Source organism: Phallusia mammillata, chromosome 1 (assembly GCF_965637545.1).
Source record: "Phallusia mammillata chromosome 1, kaPhaMamm4.hap1.1, whole genome shotgun sequence".
NCBI classification, from domain to species: Eukaryota; Metazoa; Chordata; class Ascidiacea; order Phlebobranchia; family Ascidiidae; genus Phallusia; species Phallusia mammillata.
The window spans coordinates 32,026,966-32,048,940 of NC_137252.1; the positions used below are offsets into that span (position 1 = coordinate 32,026,966).

Here is a 21,975-nt window from a genome sequence, read left to right on the forward strand (position 1 = left end):
GAACCTTCAAACCGGACTCGGAAACAATAACGAAGCACCTACGAATTTTTTCTCAAAGGTATTGTGACGTGATAATCCTGATCCTTTCCTTAAACTATTTGTTCTGGAATGTTTAACTTATCACTTATTGATAGATTTTGGTTTTGGTGTTAAAGCAAAATATCCTGTTGTATGGTAACGTATTCAGTAAATACCTTGAAAAGTTAACGGAAAGCAACATGGGGTTTATTACACTGACATAATGATCGTTTCAAACATACGCTGGAAACATTTTAACCATTATCTTAACATAACTCATGACTTAGTACAGCGATAAAACAACCAACCAACGAAACAAAAAGACAAATGCACAATCTTTTTTGATAGCTGGTCATTGTACAGGCGCATAAAAACAGGAATATGATTGCCGAGTTGTATGTACAGATATCTGATAATTGTTTGTTATGGACAAGAATTTCCAAGGTTGCATCTGTTCATTTCACAGCAACATCTGCAAACCGACATCGACTGGAGGGGATGGCATTGATGCGAATTCTATGAAACAATTGGTATTGTTACCTAATATTCGCTCGTCGTTTACTTAAAATCAGTAAAAGCAGTAACTTAAAATCAATTGGTACGCAATGAATATAGGTGGCAAGTTTAGAAATAAAATAGCAACACCAGAGCAAATCTTACTCAAGCACTTTTGGTTTGTTTGATCGAATAAGCAATTGTTCAGTTTTGGTGTGGGGTTAAATTTAATCAAAGGCACGAACACAACGAAACCGGGTTGGAGCAATGCAGCCCAGGTTTCTTGCTTAGGGAAATATTGGGTGGCTTTAACAGGATTAGAACCAACAACCTTATGGACATGACGTTTGCACTAAGCATTTACCATATCTTGGTAAAAGAAAACACACACACCCCAAAAGCTAGATGCAAAAAATGGGTTGAAATGTATATGTTGGGGTTATAAAAATTTAGACAGTACCGTTACCATAATGTTTTGAAAATAAACTTAAAGCACAGCTATTCAGCTTGTTACAACATCAAGAAGCAATTAAATACGTATGTTACCACGAAAATGTAGTTCAGTGGCTAATAAATTGACAACAGGATTTAAGTTAAACGCTAAGCCTGAGCTCAAAATTAGTAATAAGTTCTTGCCTGTCCGACGTTATTGTGACATGCCATAGTCTGTTTGCAGTACTTTGAAACCGTCTTTTGGAGTCCGAAGTTTTGCGATCGAACTTCTGTTGCACACGATTTCTAGGACACAAGAAAGGTTTTAAATGTTGCCTGAAACTTCCACATGTTAAATACAGTATATGACATAATTGGATTATAAATGTTTTCCTAATCTGACATGGCGTTTGGTGGCGCTTATATAAAGAAACATCCTGATCATATTTATGTGGCTGCCTTAAATTTTGTATCAAGTAAACGTACGGTTCTTGACCCATGCGGCATTTTATAACAGATTTAATAACGAGCAAGCTCTAAAGAATTAGTGTTATTCGCCTCGAGAAAAAAACGTAGCGACACAATTACATATAAAATATTCAAGAATTTGTGTCTTACCTGATTTGGGGCACAGGTGACAATTTTTCCAATCCGGTCACACTCAGCAAGCGATCTTGCGTTGTAACAAGTCATGCAGCTGAAATCTAAAATAAAGTAAATTGAAAAAATCTATAGCATTTGCTCATGAAATTGAGATTCAGTCTATTTAAACATTTTGAAAAATGCTTTATAAGTCTAACTAGACTTAAGGGACAAACTTAAGTGGAAAACAGATGAAACCTCCATTGTGACTCAAACACTTTACTTAATGGCATTAATAGCAGCTATTTGGTTTTAGTCTGGATGTTAAACTTATCAATAATGATTTTTACCATCGTTTATCCCTGGGGGGGTTGTCACAGGGGCTGCAGAAGGTGTTGTCGAAGGGGATGCAAACGGTGTGGTCGCAGGGGGTGCAGTAGGTGTGGTCGAAGGGGGTGTAGACGGTGTGGTGGTAGGGGGTGCAGAGGTTTGGGTGGTTGTGGTGAGGGGGGTTCTTGTTACCACGGGAACCGGTTCAGTTGAAACGTCAGGAATTTCTGGAGGTTCGAGAAAAAAACTCACGAACCCAACATTGGAAGGTTCAGCCACATTTCCACTTTCATCGAATGCACGAACGGCAAAAGCGATGCTACAAAAACAAATATGTTGGTATCAAGTAAATATGCATTTTGTCACTTACAGACATAGAATTTTTAAATAATGTTAATAAACCGTTTAATCCCCTAGTTCGGATAATCGAGTGAAAAGTTTTCGTTGTTTTATGTATACATATACATTTCTTTAATTACCAAGAAGTTTTTTAAATAACCACATCTGGCAATTTTTTTCGGACAATTAACAGTTCCATTTCTGGTGTTAATTTAACAGGCGAAGACACATCCGGTTAATTACAATACTAATTTGCGACGATTTTTGTGCAATTATGGGGATTTTTGTAAATTACCGGATAATTTGCTTTACGAATGATTACAGTTGGGATTTACGATCCCCATGAAATTGAGCAGATAAAACTCACCACTTCTGCAAAAGGGTCTTTTCGATTGTAGAAAAATAGCATCGGGCGCGTTCATTAGCATATAAAATAAAATAAGAACTGAAATCGATCGATGGAACAGCAATAAAGTAGTTTAGTGGGCCACAGTTGCAATAAACTTCAAACGTCTCTACGTGCCGGTCAACCTTTAATCCATAAAATTAAGCCACAGGTTACATACCCTGGCTTAAAAGCCAAACAATATTTGTTGGTACTTTCATTATGATCAACAGTAAAAACAAATTACAACTTACATCAACTCATCCAGTCCTTCAGCGATTGTAAAGTTGGGCAGAGGAACTACAAACTGTTCAACGGTTCCAGCTGGGTTTGGTGTGTTAACATCGCCCTCCAGTGGCTGGTTGATGCAACTTTGGGAAGAGAAGTTTCTCACTAAATCCAGTCCGCTGCCAAAGGTGTAGCAGATTTCATACCGAGTGGCTGTTTAAACGCAGTAAACGGTTATGTTTGTGAATAAACCAACTGCTGCGTTTTTAATTCAAAAGCAAAAATACTCAAATCTGCCTATTCATCTTCCTTTGAAACATTTCGGCAATAGTTTATTATCATAATATTGATAGTCCTAGAAATGATTAAATTAAAAAAAATATAGTATATTCACTAATGATCGCATGAGTTGTTGTCTAGTCGTATAAAAAATAACGTTAAGTACAAGTGTTTGTAGGCCGAAGTGTACTACTGGGGATATTATGTTTTGCTTTTATATTTTTGTAAAAAAATAGAGGTTTTAAATACACTTTATTGAAAAAATAACATTAAAATAAAGCACCTTATGAAAAGAGTTAACGGAAAAAGCTAAAAAACTTGAAATTAGAAAAAAAGTAAACAAAAAGGGTAGAGATAAATAAACAGAAAGATGTAAAGGCCGATTGAAGAAATAAAATCTTTTTTGCGTACAAATGTGATGTTTCTGAGATAAGGAAAAATTTATAATTTAGTTTGTATCTTACCGTTGCCGAAATCAGCATCGTCGCCAGGTGCTGTGAACTGTAGAACAATTCCCTTTGTTCTATCATTGGTGTCGCGCTGTACAGCTATGAGATCGGTGACTTGCTCCGGTGCAAATGTGTCACGTGTCGCGTCTGCCGGGTCACTGATTGGTAGAAAATTGACACGTGACTTAATGTGCGGGAATTAAATGGTCTGTCACAAATATTCTAGACCGCCCCATGGCGATGTCCAGCGACCGAATTACCGCGGATCATGGGCAATGTCGGTTTGTCTAGAGTAGACTAGAATCTATCGTTGCAGGCGCTATTGTGTTGTCATTGTTCTAGTGTGCCAGTTTAATCGCGTCGCCGTTGCCCGTTGCAGTGTTCATTGTTTATCTGTAGGAAATGGTCACGGCAAGTTAACGCCTTTCCCCCCCGATCATTGTGATGCAAGATATATAAGCGCCTCCATCTAGCGATAAAGATATATAACATATAGAATGGAATAGAGATAACTGCGAAGTAGTGGCGGACTGGTGAATTTGTTGTTTTGATTACGTGTGGTTGAACGTAAATAAATGTAAAAGGAAAGGGTTTGCTGCCGATCAGAGTACACGAGCGTTAGCTGTTAAGGAACTTCCGATAGTCAGTCCCAATCTTTTGCGTACCCGTGAAAACGGGACGTGACATGGTCAAAGCATTAAAATGTAACAAAATAGTTTTTTTTTCTTTTTTTGCGGTATACCAATGGCACGGAAGTAAGGTATACGACCAATAACATTTATATGTGTCATTATAGTAATCAAAAACTTTATCTGATTTATTGACCGTCCTGAATTAAAAAAGGCCCAAAACGACAAAACTTCGACTGACTGGAGAAAGACGGACTAAAATTTTAGACCAAATCTAAAAGTCAGAAACCCGGCCAACAAGAAACTTAATCAAAATGAAATCCTAGTATGAACGTCTAGCCCAAATAAAACACGCACGTTTTATTTATTGTTTGTGACCTGTAGTAAAGCAAACACCGGTTTTATCATGAGTAAATACATAGAGACGTGTTTAAACACATATATAAACTCGCCCCTGTTTACAACGTTTAAAAAGTTTAGTTATGCCTTTTCAAAGCTTAAAACACACGCGTTGGTCATGAAGGTACACGCATTACAAAATCTTAATGATGTTTTGTTTAAAATTATTAAAGATCTTGTTTGTCACAAATCTCAAAAGGAACAGAAAGTTTTAGATGAGTAAATTATTTCGCTGCGAAAAATCCAAAAAGTTTAATTCGGAAAGTATCTAACTTAAGATTTAACTTACTCCGGTGGTGCAATTTCGATTCCAGCGGCCGTATCAATCCGTGTGAAGTTACCGATATCTGTGAGATTCGCTGCTGGAATCGGTTCCGGTCTGTTTGCTTCACCGTTCGGGTTCAGAGAAACCAATCCTAAAGTCATAAATATGCAGAATATCGAATCTTATTCTATTTTTTTACACTTCAACATTTTCACTTTCACCAAAGTTTAAAAATAAATTGTGCCCAACACCTTAAAACTACTTGAAATGATTCTTATTTTAACATTTCAATAATATAATATCTGCGATTGTGTTTCAGTGAAAATGGTTGTGTGCGAAAAAAAAAAAAAAAAAAAAGATTTTTACGAATCGAAACACATGGACCAGAAAGTCGGCAAACGAAGTAAAATCGAAACTTAGTTATTTGCTTCAAATTAACTTCATGGATTCGTATATTTTTGGACTTGAATCCTTCGGATTTGTTGTCCTAAATATGTCTGCTATTATTTTTTTACCGTCTTCGGTGATTTCTCCAAACTGAAAACCAGCACGTGACACAATTATTCCAGCTTTAGACGGAGCTACAGGGCCAGAGTTTCTGACAGTCACCTAAAAGGAATAGATTTAAATTTACATTGGAGGTATACAACTTGCGGTCGTGAACATGTATCAAAATATATGTACTAGAGCAGCGGTTCCCAAACTGGGGTCCGCGGACCTTTAGGGGTCCGTGAAGCAATTTTGCGGGGTCCGCGAAAAGGTTGACGTGCCTCTATAATCTTATTTGGCGTCAATTTGTGTCACTGAATAGGTTTAAATCAAAGTACAATTAGAGATCCACTGCCTCCATTACTATACAATAGATAGCCTTTATTGCATGACAACTATCAAGAATGCAATTGTTTGCGCACTATCGTAATGTTTTCTGTCTTGTCTGTGATGTCACAAACCGTCTTTGGATCGTTGTTATGTGTAATTTTGCATACCTAATAAGCTAAAATTCTGTAAATCAACTTTCGTATTGCTAAAATACACCTTCAGGCTGAAGGTCCGCGAGTCTTCGATATGATGGCAAAGTGACCGTTTTGAAAAAAACAATGAAAAAGTTTGAAAACCACTAAGTTAGAAAGTTGTTACATTAAAAAGAATCGTGACTGCACTAGCGTACTATAAGAAACAATGGTTTTGCATTTTTCCATTCTTTGATTTTTGTAGGGCCGCGAAATATCAAAATAATTGCAAAGGGTCCACCAGGCAAAAGTTTTAGAAAAGTTTGGGAACCGCTGTACTAGAGGCAGCGAATTGAACAAAACTCTAGACCAGCGGTTCTCAACCAGTGGGCCATGGCCCACTGGTGGGCCATACAAGCATTTTGATTGGGCCACAGATCAATCAAATAGAAAGCTGTTTTTAGGAATTTGCTTTCATTTGTGTCGCTGCACTCAGTTTTACAAAAATAATGGCTTGGGGAGAAATTGAGAAGGGATGTAAATTAATTTGAATTTAACTATTTACGGTATAAAGTTACTTTGAGTTTCTGCAACACTTTATGTTTATGATGTAATAAACTACTTGGGATTACAATAAAGCCAGATAGCAGCATATTCATTGTCCAATTACTCGGTCATAACTGAAAGTGCTTGATTAAAGAAGGGAAACTGCTATTTTATGATTTTGTTTCGCATTAAGTTATATTGAACTTATATTCTGTTTGAAATATGTTCTGCTTTTTTTCTGAACCTGTTTTATAGTTGTTTTTTTCTTTCATAAAAATTTACTGGGCCACAGAATTTTTGAGCAATGAAAATGGGCCACGAAAGAAAAAAGGTTGAGAACCACTGCTCTAGACATTTGGCTTCAAAAATGGTGTGAATGGATTGAATAATATATTACCGGCCCAGTAGCCATATGTTTATCAGATTGTACAGGCAACACATTGTTTTTACAGAAAGGGTGACGGCATACAAAGTTAAGAATAAATGTTTCTTAGTATATGAAAATAGTTAGAAATCAAACCGTTCAGGCGCCAGTAAATTGGATATTAATTGTGAAAAAAACATTGTTTACATCAATAATTTACAAACAAAAAACATGGAGACACTGAATTGGCGGTCGTTGGTAAAAAAAACCTGTAATTCGGCCGTCTATAGCTAAAAAGTTGTGCACTGATTTAGAGGTACAATTTATAAGATCAAAGGTGGTTTTTCATGCTCACCTGCATACTGTATCTGCCGGGTTGTTTGCTCTGAGGAAAGTTGCGTGTGTAAATTCCATCGTTTGCTTTTGTGTCAGCACCTACGCAACGTAATGTCCTATTTAATATCATTAAGCTTCCTATGGTTCACTAAAAACCTAATTGCCATTAAAGCACAAACAAACAAAAAATCAAAGACAGATCTTTGTTAAGACGGTTGCTGCTATCCGTAACATATTTAAAAGTCTAAAAAGAAAAAGATTTAAAAAGAGCAAAATAACTACAATGTACAAATAGCCATGTTTAATACCGCTTTAATGACAAGTTTGTTATTTGTAAAGCTACTGCTTAGTTTTAAACTTGATTTACAAAGTTTCTGGTAACACAGCAAATGAAAAGTTATTAATATACCTGTTCCCTTGTCGAACAACTTGATCTTATACTTTGTACGGTCGGGCGCCTGAATTTCGGCCAAAACTTCCAAATCCAAAACCGGGGCACCCCCTCTTGTGACCTGCAAAGATTGAAGTGAGTCAGTTGTTAAGTTGAGTTTATTTCGTTTGGTGAAAGACAACATAGCGACACAATAGCACTAAAAACAATCACCATCAAACTGAAAATAGCTGCGCAACGTTAATTAGTTAAAAAGGTAAAGGGCACAATCGGTGGATGATATCAAAACGCACTGCAGCTACACCGTATTATAAAGCTATTGGTTTGTTAACAGAAATCAATTTTGTAAAGTTTTTAAGTTAAAAGTTAAAAGTTATGCGTTGCCTTTTATTCCACATGCAGCGATACAAGGAAATAGCAACGTTAAATTATACAGGGTTAAACAAAATAGATAATAGTCTAACCCAATGGGTCTTAAACTTGTTTTGTTGCGACGTCCCTGCAAGAGTTTTCTGGACTTGCGACGCACCAGTAAATAAAAGTTAATGAGGAAACTTACTATTAAAGTTGGGTTTATTGATACAACAACAAAAAGCCACGAAAAGGAACTATTCTGCGACGCCCTTGGGAGATTGAAACGACGCACAGTTTGAGAACTACTGGTCTAGCCACAAAACCGTCAAAACTTGGCAATGTAGTTTAAAGGTTCCCCAGGTTTTGCAGTAACGGCCTCTTAGTACAAACGCCTAAGTGTGTCCCCACATATATTAAGATCTCCACATACAATAAACCTGTTTTGGAAACCAGAAAAATGCTTTCATTTTCGCGGTACCTCAGAACTAAGCGCGTAATGTGAAGTTACAGGAACAGTAACATTTTCTCAATCATAGTATTCCACAAAATCGTAATTAACCATAATGTATTTGAAGTGTGGATTCTTCTAAAAAAGATGAAAGACCCCAAATCCTCGTGAGCAGCTAATAACATAAAAACAAGAAATCATCTGATTTGTACTTACACGAGCTCTTGCAACGATCGGTGCTCCTTTTTTTGGTTGAACAAAAGACGATTGTAATTCGATCGGTTCAACCTTGTCGTTCGATGCCTTTGACGTAACCGTTACAGTAACAGAGTCTGCAACTGTGGTTGTGACGTCAAAACGCCATTTGCCACGCTAAAATAAAATCGAAAAATATCGTTTTACCCTAAAAATGAGTAATTCCATCACAAGTGTTAAAAATGCGATAAATACATATAAGAACACCAGCCAATTCGGCCAATGTCTTACCATTAGCTGCACTGATGGGACCCTAGAGGAATCTTACTTAATCAGTTAGATTCTTATTATCACCATGTAGCAAATGTACACGTTATAAAATGCATTTTTGAACAGGGAAACATAATCATTTGATTGCATCAAAAATTCAAAGTTTTGAAACCTAATTTTGTCGCAAACCTGCGCTATGCCAGGAATAGAAAATTTTATGGTTTTTAGATCTACATCGGTAACAGCTAGCGGATGACCAGGACAGCTGTTGGCGACCGCTTGTGGATTTGTTGAGTGCTTGCATTTGTCTGGTGCGGTAAGATCAACCTCTGAAAGCAAAACAACAACCTGAGAAGCTTGTACGTCTTATACCACCTAAGCGATTCAAAAAACAAAAATTCGCTTCCAATGTAAAATATACGTTTCACCCAATTTTATTCAGAAGAAACTGGTTTAGAAAAAAAATCTAAAATAACATAAATAAGTTAGAAAAACTGTAACTAAATGTACGTTGTAGGCTGCATCTTCGAAAAAAACCTCCTTAATATGTTAATTAGTGTTAAAAAAGGCAGTTTCGTTGCAATAAAATTCGTTTCTCGTTTAGCAGAAACTTGTTTACAAGCGTAACGTTCACCCTGCAATGTATATTAAACAAAAATATTAATGTAAACGTAAATGTAAAACCTGGTGTTGTGTCAGACAGCCAAGAAAATTGAAAAACTGTTTCCTTTCCTACTGTGCCATCGACATCAACGTTTTTGCTGATTGCTTGGTATGGTTCGGCTTGGATTGTTTCTTGAGCCAACTGAAATGCATAGAACATATTTGTCAGCAGGAGAAAGACTTAAAGTTTAACTAGAAGAGTGGCTTTCTGATATACTTCCATTTTATATATTCTATACGATATTTACCAATTAACTATACACATCATTTGATCTACACATACGATTGTTTTTGTAAACAAAAACTGATGGGTCCCCACACGCGCGTTTGTGCGGATTTACAGTAAACAAATGTTGCGGTGATTTTTACATTCTTAAGGACAAATTTTTAGAAAGCATTAACCCAACAATAAAAAAAAATTGTTCGTATTCTTTTTGCACTATTATTGTCATGTAATTACAAAATTAAAAAAACGTAACAAAGAATCTAATCTCTTGCTTTGACCCAGATATAGTCCTCCAAGGTCGGGTTTTGAACACAATTTTTTTAGAAAGCTGTAACAGTTGTGTTACAGACACTGTAAATTAAAAAGCAATTTGCTACAAGTGTATACATAACAAATTGTTTTTCATTTAACTTTGTTTCGCAAAACGAGTACCATTGACCAGTAGTAACCTCTCAGGGTGCACACGCCAAACGACTGTTTGACCTTTTGACACCGTTTTCAATAGCACACCGTCATTCGTGTTCAACAATACTGTTAAGCCTAATTTATACATGCCTTGAGTATTGACTCCTTAATTGATTGTCAAAAAAAACGCTACGTTATGAAGAAAGTTCTGAGCTGTGTTTGTAATACCGACTAGTTGACCTTAAGTAACCCATGATCATGCGGCAGCCAACCTGACAACGAGCATTTAAAAAAACATTTATTTGGCAAAACTCAAGTTAATTTTTTCATCTTAACTTTTATTAACAAAGTTTTTCTTGACATATACAAAACCGAAGCACGGTTATTAGGTTTAAATCACGTCATAGGTGTAAAACTTTCGCCAAAACTGAAAATGTGAGTGACCACTTAATAAAACGACATAGCATTGCTGTGCAAAACAGCTGATTTCTAATCACTGAAACGACAAGTCGTAAAACGTCTGTCCGACGTCAAGCTGAGCCCTCCCGCTATCGTAAACCAGTGAGTTACTCTCTTGGTACTTCTGCCTACAGTGTCTTTCTTGACCAAACGGGCGTTAGACACATTTATGTTTCGGGGGCCTATGGGTGAACCTCTGGGTCATACGGGGTCAAAATTCACATGGACCATCTTTAGACCAATATCTGCAATGTGTGTAAATTTGAAAAAGTTTGAACCATTCTTTCTAGACCAAAACGTGGGAACAATAGCCGCGCTAAAAATTTCACGTTTTGGGGGGCTGTGGGTGAACCGGGGGATCAAACAGGGTCAAAATTTACATGGACCATCTTTAGACCAATATCTTTAATGTGTGTAAATTTGAAAAAGTTTGAACCATTCTTTCTTGACCAAAACGTGGGAACAAATCTGCGTTAGAAAGAAAAAAAGAAAAAAGAAAAAAAGAAAAAAGAAAAAAGAAAAAAAGAAAAAAAAATATAGACAAAAACAATATGTGTCCCCTTCAGGGAAGGGGACCCATAATTAACCAGTCCTTGTTAAACTTCCGTATGGTTTTGTACACAGACGTCTGTATAAAAACATACAACTGCTTCCCTTAAGTCACTGGTTCCCAACCTTTTTTGTTACATTCCTCCCTTTGCCCATTTTCGAACTATTCATTCCTCCCCATAAGACGAAAAACAAATATAACACAAAAAATTATAGCAATTTGAAATAGACCTTATAATTAGGGATGTCCATTTCAGAATCCTTTACAACCGGTTCGAAATGCGAGCAAGGTCCTAATTATAATGGACATTATAACGTACATACAAAAATATTCTGTAACATTTCCAATGTAAATTTTTTTAAAAGTTTTTATGAAATTCCTCCCCTCCACTCATAAAATTGCTCCCTAGGGTTGGGAACCACTGCCTTAAGTCAAAGGATCTAAACCTGGGCTACGAAGCAGAGGGTATGAGATGTTTTGAAACAAAGGCTATTCTGGTCCATCAGTAAAAACATTTTAGTTATGCTTAAAAAAGTTTCTTAAACTACATTTTCATAAATATGCCACTGAATAGGCAAGAATTCTGTCAGTATTACTTTACAATCACTACAATTTTATTAAGCTATTTGAAAAAATATAACTTTACGTTCTATTCAAGATTTAAAAATTGAATATCCAAAATTTTTGACAATTCTAAAACCAAGTGTTCTAGCTCCAAAGTTGTGAGGCATTTTCGCTTAAATATCTCAATATTAATAGGATCTCGAATCTAGAATAATCGAAATAGTACAAATAAAATGAACCTTCACATTATATTCAAGATTTTAACATTGAATATCAGAAATGCTGGACTGTTCTAGATGCCTATTGTTTTAGCTCCAAGTTTATGGAGCTATTACGCTCAAATCTCATAGGATAATCACGGATGCGAATCTAGAATAATCGTAATAGTATGCACCTGTGTAACTCCCCCTTTCTTAACACCATCGTTCCTGCTTGCTAGCTTCGAAAAGGCTCCGATTAAACCTGCCAAATTTTTGTCCAAGCCAAAAAACCATTTCCCATTTGTTGAGTCGCTCAGAGCTTTCAAAGCAACATTTCCAACGGTTGTGAAGAAGATTGAATGGACTGTACATTTCTGCAAGTAAATAAGATATACATTTGTTGCACGTAATTGCCGTTTTAGTGTTGTAAAAGTAGCTTATACTATAAATATAGCAAAGTTATCAAAAGGTTGACATTTTCCAGGCAGCTTTCCAAAACTTAAAATTACATTTCTTGTTTTTGTACACATGTATAGCGTTTCACAGTTGTAAGCAGGCCCGAAAATGGTACCTTAGGCCGATTTTTTTAAACAAAGTCTTTAATAGGCCTAAAAATTAGTGTAATTGTGGCACAATTGATGCTAAGTGTGAAGTCAGGCCCAAATCAAGCCCGTTTTATTTTGAATTGCGCCCGAGCCCGACCCGACTTAGTAGCGTTTACCTGATGAAGCCTTTAAATTAACTACTTACCCTGTCAATAGCAGTTTGGCTGGTAGAAGCCACAGTTGGTCGTCGATTTTCTTCCCCATCAGTAAACACAATAATATCCCCGCAAGTTTCGTTTCCATCAGGACCAGTTAAAACCTCAACACAAACAACGCAATAGGATTAAATTTTCAATCAGTATTGCTTGTTGGGTACAGTAATCACATTATAAAGCCAAAAAGAACCAAAAACTGCTGCTCCGAGAGATGTGTGATTGGCTGAAACATTTCGGCTAAATATGCTTTTTAGGAAAGTTTGGATAATTGGATTTGACCCGAAATTGTTTTTCGAATTCAGTCGTAACCTAATGTTTGTACTACAAAGCAGTGTTAAAATCAGTAATCAGCAAACTATGAAATCTTTAAAAATGACTAATAATGGAAAATATTTTCCTAGTAACAAAATCAGTCGATAAATATCGCGGAATATATACATTTCGCTGAACTGGCATCTTCAGTGCCCTATTCAAAACGGTCCGATAATGTTCAGTTCAAAACTCTTACGTCAAAAATGGTATCTATTGTGCAGCTTATGTTACACAAAACGGTATCCCACCACAGTTTTTTAAATGTTTAATTTCGGGTGGAACTATGTAAAGCGGGTTTAGTGATACAAATTACTGCGATAGAGGCATCATTGTCCTGGCCAAACACTGCTTTAAAATACGACGTTTGTAACCAACCACTTACCCAAAGTGCTTCATTTATTCCACAGCCAATACAGGTTCCACCAACAGCCGATAATTTCATTGTGTCAATTACATTCTGTTTATCTTCGGGAGTATCAACATCTACCAGGCCTTGTGTTAATGAAACTGCCCAAGAGGCGAATTCAACCAGGGCAATCTTGTTTCCAAGTGGGAGGGATTGTTGAATAAAAGTTTGAACTGCTTGTCTCATTTCAACTAAACGATTCTGAGTAAAAAATAGGATTTACGTTTGTGGTAATGGAGTTGAAATGATCAAAAATGCCAGGGACATTGCTTTTGCAGTTAATAAGATCCATTTATAAACGTGTTGCTTAGATCATGACAACAGAAAATGTTTAAACGTTCGTAAAGAATGTATTAACCACATTCAAGCTTTTTAAGAAGCCGATCATTAAAACGTATAATCTAAAAAATGTATGACAAAAATACTCAACAATGCATCATTGAGAAAATTATTGCTACATATATTTAAATACCAAAAAAAAAACATAAAAATATGTAAATACTCTGAAACTATACACAAACAGATTTCGGGCTCATTTGTTATTTCCCATAATAAAACTAAGTAAAACAAAAAAGTCAATTATGCAGACCCGGACTCAACTTAATTTTCAAAATTTTTTGTCGACAAGCACAAACACACACAAAAACAACGAATTGTAAATATGAAAACATGTTTTACCTACCCCACTCATACTTCCAGAAGTATCCAGGACCAACGCATATTTTCTGAAGGCCTGGGGTATTAGAACTTGAAAAGTTGGGGTATGATCCGCCAAGGCCGGGTTTGGGGGGTTCGCGCCCCCAGTAAAGTCACGTGATGAACTTATGACATCCCACGTGCTTCGAAGGTTGCAGAGTCGGTTTTGGTCGTTAGGGGCAATGGGGTTGTGTAGATTGTCAGGGTCGTTTACGTCATCATGACAAAAGTGAACAACCTGTGGAGGGCGACAGAGAGTAGTCAAAGGGGATTTCGCACATAAGCAGTAAAGCTAGGTCCGTGTAATGTCCGAACGGTACAATTGGTTCAAATGGTACATTTTGGTTTTATAACACAACATGACCCAATGGTAGAAATTGGCCGAATGGTAGAGACTGATTAAAAGGTACAACTGGGCCATGTGATACAATTTAGCCTTATAGTACAACATGGCTCAAATTGACCGAATGGTACAACCGGCTCCTTAATGTGGCAACTGTTCAATTCCATTTTTTAAGCAATTGCTGATAACATTAAACACAAAAAACTAATAAGTGTTTTAAGGTAAGAAAGTCTTAAACTCAGCTCTTTAAAACAGCTGCGCAATTTCATTTCAGAAATGTTCCAAAGCTTTACATTTTTAGCTTTTTACACGTCTAACTTGACCATGCAACTTTAAACAGCATTACACGGAAATTGAAGTTTAGCTGAAGTTATGACGTCGTTACAGATTTAATTACTTTTCCTCGATTTCTTCGCAAGATTGACGTCACTGTTTTGGTTTCGGATATTACAGAACGCCAAGGAAACGCATTTAACAAAATTAATTTACATGAAATCATTGAAATATTCGGTTTAACATTTCAAGTTAAACTAAATGGCTATTTGCAGATTATAAGTATGGACAATCTAGCACATCTTGTTTAACTGTCTAGCATAAGCTAATAGAAATTTATTTATAATTTACACGTGTTGTTAACTTTGTATTTTCTGTTTAAAATCTAAATTGCCTACTTACAGTTACTAATATTTCAACTTCAAAGTTGGATTACAATTCCAATTTAGCTAAGATGATTACTTTCATACTGGCATCAGCCCTGAAGCGTCGATGCAGACCAGCGATCACGGCATACTCAATGCAATGCACGGTACGCCAGGCCACTTATTCCAGATTGCTAAAAAATCACGTAAACTTGTATGAGACAAGGTTAGCCTTTTTTACCACTTACATCACGCAGGATGTGTGACATCATTGATGCTGTTCCAGGAGAAGGGCCAGGTAAGAATTCGCAGTTTGGTGAGATTGGATAACCGGTTTCTTTGTTCAGCTGACAACGTGTGGCTCGGCCTGTGACAAGATTGGGAACAAACAATCCACCCTCCAGGCTAACAGGGCACCTGTATAATACAAATATGTGGTAGTTGGTGCTTCGTAGTGTTGTAAACCCGATACCAATGGATTTGCTTGACCAGTAAGTGGCCATCTATATCAGTAGTGGTTCTCAACCTCATACGGATCGCGTACTACCTGACTACTTATCTATCACTGCGTACCACCTAAGTCCTGCCACCATACTACTAGAATTCCCGAACCCGCCCCAAAAGGTTAGGGCCAAAACCAAACATTATATATTTCAACTATGTGCACAGTCTGCCAATAATAAATGTTCATTCACAACAACTAATATACAAAATCTATGCTAGGATTTCGCTAACACTAGCACATGTTTATAAAAATTTCGCATCAAGGAAATTGATAGCTTTACGACATGAAAGTAACAAAAGTTACTGACCTGGTATATTGGAGTTTTTTCTTTTTATCGATGTAGAACTTTGAGTTGTTTCCTGTAGGATATTCGTCGAAGACTCCCCAACGCAAATGCGCCCACTCGTGGACAAAAACTTTTTCTGCGCACAAGCATGTAGGTTTAGCACAGGGGTTCAGACCCGTTTGATTCAGAAAGGCCACCCAACGTTTCATCAACACTCATGTAGGCCGCATCGACTATTTTTTACGTCTAGGGTAGTGGTTTCCAACCATTTTCATTTACATAACAGTCGTCTGGTATTTTTTCCGATAACAAGGAATGTAATGTTTAACCTAGTACATTTTTACAACAACATTCAGGATTTATTTTACCCACAGATTCGGTTGTTTAAGCATATCAAATCACAGACACATCTAAAATATTACGCAAACTGCTTTAATTGTCATCAATAAGATTTGTTCGGCTGGCGAAACAACCCTTTAGTTTAGCATGCTTATAGAACACATTTGCATGGTGCAGATGACGGACTTGAGAATTGGGTTTAATTTTGATTCCAAAACACGTTAACCCTTATTAATGTCCATTCATAAGCACGAGCGTTGGTTTTGGGCCACAACTATTCAAATGAATGAGTCGATTTGGAAAGTATAACATTGTACAAAATACCTTGAATTTACCAAACTTACATAGTAGCAGAACATAGTAGGTCTATGGGATTAATAATGAAGCATAAACAAAAATGGTCACAAACAACAAACCTTTTTCCCCAAAGTCTTCCAGTGACGGGTTAGAAATAAAGTTTGGGGTTAAATGCATGTAGTCGCCATATTCACCACAACCACCGGGTTGAATGACATGGGGTTCGTCTTTTCTTTCCTTCGTAGGAGGTGCAACTCGAATATCCGACTAAAATGAAATCGCATTCTGGTAAAAACAACACTCTTTTAATTGATTTAATTGTTTTGGGTGCATAGTGTATTGGTGTGACCTTACTTTTGAGTTTCTCGCAATGCGCTGAACTCTCTTGTTGGGTTAAATCACACAATGTTTTGCGCATAACGGTGTCCTAATCCAAAAATCTACCGTTTACGTCTGGTTTTGATCACTTAAATTCCGCCAAGTTTATGTAGTTGGTGAAAAAAAAAAAAACGTTTTGAATGAAAACAATCACCAAGGCGTAATAGCTGCGCAACATTAAAACGTTTTGGAGCGCATAAACGCATGCGACTCAATTGATAAATAGTGGCTAAACGCTTGGCCACCACACTGACTTGGTTTGTTGCAACAGAATTGCACTGTAGTATTCACCAAGGAAATGGCTGCACAACATTGCATATTATGAAGGCTGGACGTAATGATGAATTAGTCCAACTTAACCAACTACTCTTTATTACCCTCTGATAATAATCAGTATTGCAGTTTTGCAATTGGCGTCCAGTTATGTTTTAGCACAATAATGAAATGAAAGTTGACATTACCTGTTCATAATTGACTGAGATTGTTTGTTCGTAATTTCCTTGGGTCCAGGTCGCAGGCACCAGGATATTCACGTTGCCATAGTGAGCGCGTTGATGCGTTGCCGTGTACAAAGCAGATGAGGCATTGGTCACCAGATTCTGTGATGACGTCACAAAAAGGTAAAACAACGAAAAGCGAAAAAAAGCAAAAAATATTTGCCTTGATGTTTTCAATAAGCGCTGCATCTTCAGGTACGTCCGGATGAATAGCGATCACTAACCCATTGTAAAGGTTGTTCTCTAAAGTTACGAGGTTTTGAACAGCCAATGTCGGGCTGATGACTGGACAGAAAAGTAAAACGACAACTGTAAACTTTGTGAACAAATTCATCTTAGATTCTGCAACAGTCAATATTAGTTGAGGCATATTTTTACCCGCTTAATCAAAAGGCATCAAAGCTTGAAGATTTTTTCTGCATTCATCGTAACGACAAACGGCAAAAAGATAATTTTGTTATAAATTTGAATGGAATTGTGAAATCTCTTTTTCGCCAAACTTACTATACCAGTCAAATCGTAAACAAACGCGTAACTTGAAACATACAAATCATAGCAAACAATTTGATGGTAAACAAATATGTAAAAACAAAAGATGTATTTATACCGACATTTGACCGAAATTCTTTTTCTCTTTTCCTTACTACCAAAAAATTGTTTGTCAAGTTTACAACCAACAAACGATAAAAACGACCACAATTTACAATTGAAAACAGTTGCTAAAACAACAAGAGCACAAGTCAGTTAAAAGCTGAATTACTTGTCAACTTATACATCTTGTTTTCCGAGAAAAAGAAGAACCGAAACCGAGTGAGCGCTGAGTCGAAACATGACAAACGTTTTATTCCAACAAGTTTCGAAAAACAACGAAACACGGAAATAATTACATGTTTCTGGTAAGTTGCGCTAAGTCCAATGAGTTGTTCGTATTATCCACTTACAACAAAGTTAATAGGAAAGTCAGCAGTGACCTAAGTCACGAAACGCAACTGACTTACAGCAGAAAGAAAAAAAAACGTGCCTTTGCATGAGGCGCAATGACATACTAAATTTCCCCGGCACACTTTGTAGGCCAACATAACAAAAGTTGTCAAAAACAGTTAATTTGCAACTTATTGTGGCAAATAAGATTGCTTTTTATGGCACACAAGAAAAAAAGGGGCTTTAATACGTTAAAATGCATGCTGGCATTTTATAATTAAGTCCTAAAACACCAGGGAATGTTTGACTTAAAAATAGGGAAACTTTCGTGGCACACTAATCTATAGTGGTGCACTAGTGTGCTGTAGCACACAGTTTGAGAATCACTGACCTAAAATGTCAACGTACCCTTTTGGTGGCAATTATACACACACCAAGAATCACCGGCATAATTAAACAACAATGCAACTATGAAATAAGAAAATAAAGTACTGCATTTAATTTGATTGTAACGCCTTTTGGATCGAGACGGTTGTTTGTAATTAGGTAGAAAACCTTGCCTGCAGGCAAGCTTTCATGAAAGCTGTTGTTACATATATTTTAAGTTGATTTAACGAGCGCACCAAGCCTGTCAGAAATGAGCCAAATTAACACACGTTGATTGACATCTAAGAAAACTGCATCTTACGAACAAGTAACCGTTACCGCCACACAGTCATTAACAACATTGCCATTATTGACACTAGTTGCAATTTTGGTAAAGGTTATAGCACTGACTAATACCTTTCTTATCCAAGTTTGAATGAAACGTTATCCCACAACATGATACTACTCAATAATGCGAGAAAGGCGCCTCGTCTCAGATTGGCTGCAAACCAACGTGCTGAACGTTGACAACCAATTTTCAAGAACGTGCAGTTTTATACGTGACATTACAACTACTTGATGTTGTGTTGCAAATTGCTGATAAGTTACGAGACCAGAGATGTAAGTTGGTTTCGGGTTTTTGGTCGGTTTCGAGCTTAAGTTTGAATTAAAGGACTTGTTTCGGGACTGACTTTACACTGGGCATAATTTGTTCTGCATTTTTACCAACTTTTAGGACCAATTGGGATTTCTTTAAAAATATTCGGATTAGGGCCATATTTTGGACTTCCAATTTACCGCTTTATATTATTTGACTTTACGTAATGCTAAGCGACATTAATTGCAAGAAAATAATTTCAAAATTCAATCACACAGTTTACATATTTTATCGCACAATGAAAAATTATGGAACTTAACAAAATAATACGAGTCCAAACTTTGTACTTTTTACCTTTTAAAGAGCTATTCTGAGCAATAGGACAATTTTTCGTTACGTTTGAGCAATTTTACTGTTGAACCAATAAGTGAGTGTTCAAAACAAGCTGGCATATTATATGGTTATAATTAACGTTAATTTCAAACATAAATCCCTGCCTGCTACAATACATCCTACACGATATTCTGGTTCGCAAAACCTTAATTTGCGCAATTTACCACAAACTAGGTCCAAGAAGTCTTTTTCGACAACAAATATATAACTTTTCGCAAATCACCAAAATTCTTGCGACACTTAATCCGATTTTAGGTTAAACAGACACTGAACATTCGAGTTTTTGTGATAACGTCGGCTGCCAATTGAGCTTCAGGCGTTTTCAGTGGCCTTGTTTCAGTCGGCTCACCAGCAAGCTTAACTTTGAGTTAAATAATATTAAAAGTAAAGTCGCGTAAAAACGGGAATTTTGCAACGTTAGTTTTTGACCAAAGGTGTAAGTTTGAAACTCAGAATATTTTTCAAAAGGCTTGATTTGATCCCAAGAGCATAAGCTTATCAAATAAACCAATTTGGGTTAAGAGGCCCCTGCAGTGATCTACTCACTGGATGTCCACAAAGAATCAAATTCACATCATATGCGTATGTACAAGTGAATTACAACGCGAATTTGGCAGAGGTAAAGTACTTTCGTTTCAAAAACTTTGCCCGATTCAAACTGGCGCGACTTGCAATTATGGTTTTGGTAGTTCATTTGGATTGCAAACCTAAAAAAACTAATCGTGATCCCAACCTATTGCCAAAATGCCACAATGAGTAATGAGCTCATACTGCAATCTGGAAATTATTGGACGCGTGATTAGTGTTTCCTCATTCCAGGAACGTTAACGACGCATTATATCACGAAACATTTCATGTTACAACGTTAACTGCCAGCAAAGTGATTATGACACTATTGCTCAACTGACGTATGTATCGGCTGACAAGCAAAGTTTAAAGGAAAACAACACACAATGCATTTATCTATATCTTTCGTAAAAATATATATATGCGGTTGCAATCCAAAGTTTCATCGATTTATATCCCACATACCACAGAGCTGGATTTAAAAATTTTGTTTATTATTGCTGCAAACTGGTCCCTAAAACAAGAGCCAACACAGAGTTGCAAGTCGGGCCGGGTTTTTCGGGCCGGGTTCGGGCTTAGGTATTTGTGAGAAAACGGGCTTAAAACGGGCCTGACTTTACGTTCCGTGTCCGCCGTTTTTTTAAATAAAATCACTTAGCTAATTAACAAGTCTCTGGCCTTGACCTAATGCCCACCCTACTCTAAAACACATAGTTTGCGCCATTGTCTCCTATTTTTCATTGTGTTTGTTGTCTTTCTCATTTTTCTTTATCATCCTTTGTTGCAAGGCTTTCTTGGATAGACCTGTCAATCAACATTTCGGGCCTAAACGGGCTTATCAAAAACGTTTCGGGTTCGGGCCGGGCTTCGGGCTTTTATTTTCGGGTTCGGGCTCAGATTTTGGGCCCGCTTGCAACTCTGAGCCAACTATATCTGACAGTACACTCAATGATCTGTTAAATGTGAATAAAACTGCTAGTTTAAACTGTACAACGTAAATAAGAACGTAAATCAATTATTTGGTTTATCAAAAACAATAAAACTGTAGACCTATATAGTAAAAAGATTTAGTTTTAATATAATCGTCGTTGATATGCCTGAAAAAGGTCTTAACTGTTTGTTGCTTTGGATAAGTAATTTCCCAACAATATTCAGCAAATTTACTTACTTCATCTATGTAAACTCTATAGTTAAAGTCACGCAACATGTAAAGCAATAAGCTATACTCAGTTAGTACCTAACCAGAAACGATCAGAGTGTCACTTAATGCTGTCCATCCGCCAAAAAATTGATTAAATTTTACGATTTTATTCAATTTGATTTTCTCACGACTTGACAAGTTTGCTTTCAAATATGCGACAATTTCAAGATCAGGCAACTTCACATAATCCTCAGACAGACGTGCGGGTAAATAGTTTTCACATTTGTGGCACATCGCGTAGTTATTATCCTGTCACTGTGAAGATGCAACGAGAATGTCTCGTATTACCACGGGTTAGGTCTTAAACTTCGAATTTTATCACTTGATTTCAGGCATAAAGACGGCGGTATGAACGAATCCTAAACCACCCATTGAGTTACAAACAGTGTTTCATACCGGAACGGAACGAAACCAAATAACGTTATTCGTTCTGAGCAAATTATTTATTTTCGTTATTTCGATATTTGCATTTCGTTCCGGTCTGACCGAAATAAAATTATAACGGTATTTTTCGGTATTTCGGTCTTAAAAAAGAACATTTCTTTGTGGTCTTTACAACTATTAAGCGAAAAAAGAAAGAAAGTTGCAACACACAAAAATTATTGTCGGTAGTTGTTACGTCATATAACATTTGTCAATAATGGTCAAACGGATGTTAATTGTAGGAGCCTCAATTTTTATCATATCTTAACGGCGCGAAATTTTCAGCAATTGTTTCATG

The 21,975-nt window shown here is 36.6% G+C and overlaps 1 protein-coding gene across 1 annotated transcript; it reads right to left on the reverse strand.

Annotated features, from left to right (window-relative positions):
- Window positions 1–203: 203 nt before the first annotated feature.
- LOC145228630 (calcium-activated chloride channel regulator 3A-1-like) lies at window positions 204–17,662 on the reverse strand. The gene is made up of 22 exons (XM_080093777.1): window positions 17,372–17,662; window positions 17,173–17,310; window positions 16,453–16,600; window positions 15,719–15,833; window positions 15,155–15,323; window positions 13,912–14,163; window positions 13,206–13,430; window positions 12,502–12,615; window positions 11,946–12,125; window positions 9,369–9,489; window positions 8,874–9,013; window positions 8,436–8,591; window positions 7,436–7,538; window positions 7,046–7,125; window positions 5,346–5,439; window positions 4,855–4,981; window positions 3,553–3,695; window positions 2,836–3,022; window positions 1,878–2,176; window positions 1,564–1,649; window positions 1,150–1,251; window positions 204–534 (listed from the first exon to the last, which is right to left on the reverse strand). Exons 1-22 carry the CDS (start codon window positions 17,576–17,578, stop codon window positions 442–444), a joined length of 3,279 nt encoding a protein of 1,092 aa, XP_079949903.1. The 5' UTR covers window positions 17,579–17,662; the 3' UTR covers window positions 204–441.
- Between the last annotated feature and the right edge of the window lie 4,313 nt (window positions 17,663–21,975).